General features: G+C 33.0%; 1 protein-coding gene across 1 annotated transcript; it reads left to right on the top strand.

Moving 5' to 3' along the window:
- The first annotated feature begins 2,145 nt into the window (after window positions 1-2,145).
- LOC148587132 (AP2/ERF and B3 domain-containing transcription factor At1g50680-like) lies at window positions 2,146-2,622 on the top strand. Its single transcript, XM_088514502.1, has one exon. The coding sequence runs from the start codon at window positions 2,146-2,148 to the stop codon at window positions 2,620-2,622; it is 477 nt and encodes a 158-aa protein (XP_088370628.1).
- Window positions 2,623-8,366: the final 5,744 nt, after the last annotated feature.

Below are 8,366 nucleotides of genomic sequence, written 5' to 3'. Positions count from 1 at the left end.
TTAGTAAATTTTATTAATCATTTGATTAGCGGTTAACTGCATTTGCATAAACGCTTTTTTACTAACCGCTTTTTTTGACTTTTTTTGGGCTTTTTCTTTAGCCGGTTTTAGGACTCACTTTAAAAGTTTTTTGCTCGCTTTAAACAATTTTTCTTTTCCTTTTCATGGCCATTTTAGTATTAAAAATTGCTATATACCAAAATCCTTGTTAGTCACCTTCTACGAATCTATACAACATATAATATAAATAAAATTATAACAATTCTTATAAATCATTGCTTCACTTGTAGTCATGTACACAACATACAAATAAATATATTTTCTATATATATATATGAGTAATGATGCAAAGCACGCGGCGTGCGTGGCACGCCCACGCACGCCAGTGCAAAAAATTTTTTTTTTTTTTTTTTTTTTAAAAAAAATAATAAAATAATAAAAAAAAAAAATTTTGTGCCTGGCGTGCATCACTGTTGATGCACGCCAGGCGTGCTTTCCATCATTACTCTATATATATATATAATAAAACTATATATATATTTAAAAAAAGAAGTTAGCAATTAGCAGTTTTAAATTTTCACCCCTAATTTAAAGCAATAGAGTAATATTATGTATAATCTATTTTAGAACATATTTTATCTTAAATTATTAAATGATGAACACAAAATCTTCGACACTTTTTTTTTTTTTTTTTTGGTGGAAAGTTAATTTATAGAGAGTGATGGACAAGATAGTTGATAGTGTTTTTTTTGACAAAAAGATAGTAGATAGTGTTATTTTAATCCATCGAGACAGGGGACCCACATTTGTTTTGGTCCTTTTCGACTTTTAAAAAACAAGCTTCGGACCAACCCATGGAATCTATTGAAAGGGACACGGCGCAACGTACCCGTAACACAGGGCTATGATAAGTGTGGGTACCACAACCACACCTGACGGCAAAGCTTGCAATGAAGACAGATACCACAAAAATTAAAAAGTCATGCAAAGAAAGTTACCTTTCCTTTAAAAACAAATATATATTTTTAAAAATATATTTATTTATTATTCTTTCATCTTTCTCTCATTCATTTTTTTTAAAAAAAAACAAATAATAATTATTTAATTTGTAGAATTCACACATAAAGACATAATTCGTGTAGGTCCTATAAATCTAAATTATCTAATGATTAATTTTTTTAAAAAAAAAATTAACATTAAAAAATAAGAGAGAATACTAAATAAATATTATTTTTTTCTTATGTCTTTCTGACTAAAAAAACAAAGGAGAATGGAAAGTGTCACATCCACTACCTCTTTTCTTTTTAATAAGTCATTTGGCTGAACATCATGTCATGTTCGTGATTATGTTTGAGAAATAAAATTTTTAAGTTAAAAAATATTTTTTAACAAAAGTTTCATTTTTAAGTTTTTGTTAAAAATTTGTTTTTGCTATTTTTAAGTTTTTTGAACCGTTAAAAACGCTTTCAATTTTTTTTTTACTAAACGAGTATTTTTTTTTAAAACGGACTTTTTGAGTGTTAAATGTATTTTTAGGCTCCTCAAAGGCACACTTAAACATGCCCTAAAAAATAAGGTCAACAATAATCTTCTCTTCTACCGTCCGCATGCATCCACCAGAAAATTCAACGTGCCAATTGAATATAAGTTTTGATTGTTCGGACTTCACCCCCATTTGTCTTGGACAATATTTAAGCACAACTCTCTGCACCCATCTCATCTCCGACACTATCATCAACCAACGAAGATAGTGAAGATTCGTGTTAGTTTAAATATTGTTGTAGATCATATTTTTTGAATTTGTATTTATATTTCATACATTTTATTTTGTAAAGGCCTTTTATATTGTACACACGACACACTGAAATCATTAATTAAGCAATGAAAACATATTCATAACCACACGTCTTGTCTTCTTTTGACAAGTTGGTGGAAATTGACTTGAAAAATCATGCTTCGGACCAACCCCACTGAAAAGTACAAAGCCAACTGCTCTATATATATATAGGATCCCTTGTGTTACTATTCAACCACGCAATATTAGTCAGCGTTCCGTCTATCTGTAAAATTCTTTTTCCTCTGGTTCGAAGAGTATCATAGGATCAGAAGAAAGAAGTGGAGTTGAGCTCAAATTTGAATTCCGCAATGGCTAAAAGAGCAGGAGCAGGAGATCATGTATGTGAAAGTCCAGCTGGGGACAGAGAAAAACGTTTAAAATGTGGGCATAGCCGGCCTCCACAGGTGTTTCAGAAGATATTGACACGTAGTGACATCGAAGAAAGTCATAGAGTCTATATACCCAAGTCGGATGCTGCCAAATCCTTCCCCGGAGCTTTTGGTTGTCCTTCAAATGAACGCAGAGTTGTTGAAGTGGATCTTATTTTCTATGACAAAGAAAAGAAGCCAGGGACAATTCATCTTCGCAGCGATGGTGACAGATATTATCTCACCCGAGGGTGGAGCCAATTTGCTCGTGTGAATAAGCTAAGTGAAAAAGATACCGTCACCTTCTATGAACTCAAGTCTCGAAGAGGAATGGAGGAGAAAGCCATCATGGTTGGACTAACTCGTAATGGACGTGTTCAACTTTTTGGAGTAGATTTTACAAGGACCCAATCCTGAGGGTTTGGTTGATTTGGTTATGTTTTATCCCACCACATGCTTCATTGTTTGGTCATGTCAACTTGTTAAATCAAGTTACAAAAATGAAATATTATTATTATTATTATCAATATAAATTACAAAAGATATCGGGTTGGCATGATCTTTGACTTACCAATAACACAGATGTGATGGACTTGCAGCATCAGCAACAAATTATATTAGTGCACTTCTGAATATATGCATGCAGTCGCATGTACTTAGCTATAAAACAAATGTTTTGGCATTATGTAGACGACAATCACATGGACAAATTAAGCGGATAATGTTGTTAGAGGTTGTACCTTCGGTCAAGTGGGGTCTTTTAATTAAGTAGAATCTCAAACTCATGAATATCACATGCTGGGCCACTGCCTTTTGGTTGGGGCTGTCGTATTCATCTACGCTATTTAATAAAAGTCATATGATCAATTTAATGTGGTATATCCAAGAGTTGTCCGGTGGCATGAAACTCGTTTGAAAAGCAAGAAGCAGAAAGGCAACTAGGTAGCATTGAAGTCACTTTCAGTTCTCCACTTTACGCACGTGTACGTACGTACTTGGCGAGTAAGAACGTGTAATCTGCATATTCGATCTTCCATGAATTTGTATTAATATATTTTTTTCTTTTGACTTAATCTGATGGTGGCTTAAGAAAGTCAAGGCATCCAAAAAAAAAAGAGACAACAAAAGTAGACGTGTACACTGTACTGAAATTCTAAGAAAACAAGTAACCCCTGGCCTACACAACGGTTGTGATGAGACCTTTTTGCACCGAAATTTGAAAGACACTTTCACAACATTACAAGATTTGGTCATCAAATTCAGAGAGCAACTAGCTAGTTGCTTTCATGACCCACATATAATTGATTATATAGTTTACTTAAATCTCCTGCCGACACACACTTACCTGCTTGGATAAAGGTAGATATATACCATTGCTTATTACTTTTCAAGGGACTTTTATTTGTTTGTTTGTGTTGTATGTGTGTCAAACGTACCGGACATGCGGAAATATAAAAAGCTTTAAAAAAATAATTCAAAAGAGAAAGGGTACGTAGTTTGTTAAAAATTATAAACTTTAAGGGTGGTTTTCTTCTTTGGGTGATGAGACATAAAGATAAAGTAATTTATATGGTTGCTTTGTGTTTAAGTTATTTGTTGATAATTTTGCTTTTTTGTTATAAAAAAATAAATAAAATTGTCCAAAACAGTGTTACCAAATTAACGAAGTCAAAATATTTTACTTGTTCAACCTTTTGAATAAGTAGTAATTTAATAATATTCAAATATTAACAATATATAGTAGTAGATCCGTACAAGTAAGAGCAAACGGATAATGTTCCAAAAAGAACAAAGAGAAACACACATGTCACATGTGGACAAGGTATTGGAGCGCTAATTTTCTACTTCTAGAACAAAATATACATCAGTAAAGTTCATCATGTGTCTTTATCCAGCCGACCATGGTAGGGTTTGTCGCCCCAAGCTTCACGCTGCCCCTTTTCACCAACCTTTTTTTTTTTTTTTTTTTCTTCCGTTATTCTGAGTACGCAATAAAACATATCAGGTAGATTTTCCGTTGAGTGTTCTAATCATTATTGACCCACCTCCTTCGCTATTCGTAGGCATTTGGATTATTTAATCGGTTGAATAGGTCTTATATTCAAAATACTTTTTTAGGCATGTCACCCGAATTCATTAATCAATTAATTACCAAACTTTGAAGGATACTTCAGACTTTTTTAATTAAAGCTTTTGGGTGGATTTCATTGATACTTTTTAAGCTTTAGAAGATCCGGATCACCACACAGAATCTAGAAAAAGCAACAAGCATGCATGATTAGTGGGGTTGATAATGAGCTGATTTTCCAAGCTTTTTACCATCTTGGGTTGAAAGGCAATCTACGGTTTGTTTGGCAAAGGCCAAACATTATTTTTCAAAAAATTCAACTTTCAACATTTTTACTTTTTATTTCACATAAAAATAATTACAAAACAAAATTTTTTCACTTTTTCATAATAATTTTTTTTTTTTTACTTTTTTCACATTAATCAATTTTTGCTAATAATTTTTTTTTTTTTTTAAAAAAAAAAAAAAACCTAAGGCCTTGACCGATGAGACAGTTGATGTCTCATCCAAAAGGCAAACAAAAGTATGAGGGTCCAGTGAGAAGATCTGAATTATATATTATACACAAATCACAACTGTTGGCTTAAAAGTCACTAAAAATATATTTCTGACTTGAGTTAAAAGGTGTCGACATGCTCACCAAAGTGACCACCATTAAATGCAACTACTCTTTTTCTCGTTTCTGTCTTTTTTATGTGTAGTAAAACAAAGAAGATCAACAATTGCCTCACAGAATCTATTGAAAGCAATGCATGTGACCCTGTAAAGTATATAGTTTGATGTGGTTGGTGGGGCAACTTATATATAGTAGCTTTGGCTAAACCAATATATATACCATTCAAGTGTTGCTATTTCTTCACTAGAGAGGATCAGAAGAAAGAAGATTAGTCAATTAAGCTCAAATTTGAATTCTGCAATGGCGTTTTCAACGAGGTTGTCACCACGTGAAATAGAGGAGGGTAGAGTCTATATAGACCAGTCAGATGCTACCACATTTTTTGGATATCCTTCAGATGCAAGGGGAGAGGTTGAAGTGGATCTTGTGTTGTTTGACGCTAGCTACAAGTCCAAGAAAATTCGTCTTTGCAAAGATGGTGACAAATATTATTTCAATCAAGGGTGGAGCCAATTCGCGAGGGTAAAGAATCTGAGTGCCGGAGATACCATCACTTTAACTAAAATAAAGCCTCTAAGTACCGGGAAAAAAGAATTCATATTTGGAGTTAACTAAAACTAGTAAAGGATGAGTGTTCAGCATTTTGGAGTAGATTTGACAAACACCCAATCATGAGTGAATTTACTTCTTCTTGTCTTTTTATTTTCCTTGTATGAAATCTAGCAGAAAGTGCTTTCATCGTGTCACAAATAAAATTGAAATAATTATCGATATATAAATTACAAAAAATGTCCAACTCTCCTCCTTTACTCCTTGGCCACCCACCACTTCTCCTCATCAAAGCCATAATCATTACAGAACATGATCTTTGACTTTCTAATGGCATATAGATGCGATGGACTTGCAGCAGCAGCTCCAACAAATTTTGTGGACTCTTTTTTTTTTAGCAACAAATTTTGTGGGCTTGTATCTACGGACTTTTGTTGTGTTTGTGTCAAAAAGACAAAGAAACATATAATTAAAGTGACCTCTAAGGAAGATCCTCGGATTGTTAGAATCTTTAGATCAAGATGAGGTGATAAAGTTGAAAGAAATTTCTGACTTGCTAATTGTCAATCTAGAGGTCCAAGAACAATTGCAAAAAGTGTAACTATCACTTAAATTTCTAACTATTATTTAATGCAAAAAGTGCCATTATCACTTAATTAAGCACTAACTTTATCCAATGTTGATCAGAGTGTGGTAGGCCCTTTGTTAAAAGTCAAAATTGTTTAAAGCAGTAGAGTAACGTTATGTATAATCTATTTTAGTGCGCGTTTATATGTCTCAGAAACATGTTAGAAGTATCAAATCTGTTATTAAAATATGAGCATTACAATGATGTAGAGTTTAAATATTAAATATTATAAAAATAATTAATAAATAAAAATTTAGTACTCCTAACAATTCTTTTTAACACATATTCACATGAGGACGAAAATAAATTATACATAACGTTACTCCATTGCATTAAACAATTTTGACTTTTAAGATCACTCACAGTGGAGGAGCCAAATGATATTTTTATCTAAAATTGCTAATTAGATCTGTAAAAACCCCCCATATTAGAATGGCAAAAAAAAAAAAAAAGCAAAATGGATATTTTATTGGATTAGCCACAAAAAAAAAAAAAAAAATGCTACATGTAGCGGAACTATTCATGGGAGCCATTTTATTTCTCTCTCCACATCTATCTTTTCCGAAAATTTTCTCATACTATTTCTCTTCCACATCTCTCTTTTCTCAAAATTTTCTCAAACTATTTCTCTCTCCACATCTTTTTTTTTTTTTTTTTTTTTAAAGTTGAAAATAGGATATTTAGGAAAAATACAATCCTTTAAAAATTCATTAAGTAAACTAGATAAAGTGAGTTTTGATAAGCCATTTTGTATAAAAATTTGACTACTATATTGTGGGTGCTCTATCAAGGGCCAAACGCAATCCTAGTTAATATTTGATAAATAAACTTGCATCATAAAATGACGTACATATGATCTTTAACGCCATTTTTTTTTTTTTTTTTTGGTGGTGGATTGTAATTAATAAGCTGTGTTGATTAATTAGTGTTTAATTTGGTCCTTTTTGACTTTGAAAAAGAAGCTTCGGACCCACCCCACTGAATCTTACACGTAAACTTGGACTCATTATCCGTTGTACGGACTTCGTACTTGTCTTTATTAAAGTTCGCCAACGAACTTTTGTCGGTTGGTTGTTATCAGACTTTTTGCACCGAAATTTGAAAGAGAATTTTACAACAGTACGTGGTAGAAGAGCTGGTTATTAAATTCAGCGAGCAAATATATCGCTAGTTGCTTTCATGACCCCCACATAATTGATTATCTAGTGATAAAGTTAACACACCTGCCGACACACGCTTACAATAAAGATAGATACCGTTGGCTTAAAAAAAAAGAGAAAGGTAGATACCATTGTAAGGTAACAAAAGTTTTTTTTTATTATTATTTTTTTTTCATCATTAAAATAGGCTTTCTGTGTTTTGATTTGAAAAATGGGTTGTCTCGACTTTTTTTTTCTAACCTTTTCACCCCTATATAAAGTATAAACCACCACCACCCCACCCTCCTCCTTATACAACAATCTCATTTAGCCATTAGCAATCCTTCAATCTATATATATCTTCACCTTGAATTGATAATTGCATCTACCTAGCATATATATGGCTCCAGTACTAAGAGATTTTCACTCTGAAGAGGTGTACCGGAAGAAGTTGACAAAAAGTGACATGAAAGAATCCTCTAGGCTCTACATCAAGAAGTCAGCTGCTCGCAGAATCTGTCCCCAAGCTTTTGGTTGTTCTTCAAAAGAAAGTGAACAAACTTGTTATAAAAAGGATGATCTTCCTTTCATTGACGCTGGCTTTAATCGCTTGCAATTAATGGTGTTCCAAAGAAGAGGTAACAAATATTATCTCACCGGAAGGTGGGGAGATTTTGTTAGGGCGAAGAAATTAAGAGAAGGAGATAGTATCAGAATTCGTGAGCTCACGCCCAATAGTGGAACCGGAGAAAAATTCTTCATGATTGGTCGTCGTGTGAAAGTTAGGCGAGTACAAATTGGGTAGATTTGACAAAGACCAGCCGGCACCTTTTGTCATGTTTTTATTTCGTGCTACTTTCGTTTCCTAGTCTAAATAAATTGGTCTCTTGAGTGCATGCATGCACGTGGGGCATTGTATTACATAGGCAAGGTTTCTTTTCTGCTTTGTCCTTGTAGCCTTCCTGCTTCCTTGGAGTACGTAGGCATCTTTGTGCTTTTATGAAAAATAAATAAATAATAATATTGGTTTGTCTATGCACGGCTCGCAGACTATGGATTGTCTTATTATAATGGTCTTCAAATTTAACGACAATTTATAGTGTCAAGTTGAGGTAAAAAAAAAAAAAAATTTGATTTGTGGTTACGTTCTTGCTGCCATAG

Source organism: Corylus avellana, chromosome 3 (assembly GCF_965113065.1).
Source record: "Corylus avellana chromosome 3, dhCorAvel1.hap1.2, whole genome shotgun sequence".
Taxonomy (NCBI): Eukaryota; Viridiplantae; Streptophyta; class Magnoliopsida; order Fagales; family Betulaceae; genus Corylus; species Corylus avellana.
This window is presented reverse-complemented; position numbering and strand designations above follow the sequence as displayed.

Coding starts and splice junctions, on each gene's coding strand:
- LOC148587132 (XM_088514502.1), top strand. CDS start 2,146: ATGGCTAAAAGAGCAGGAGCAGGAGATCATGTATGTGAAAGTCCAGCT.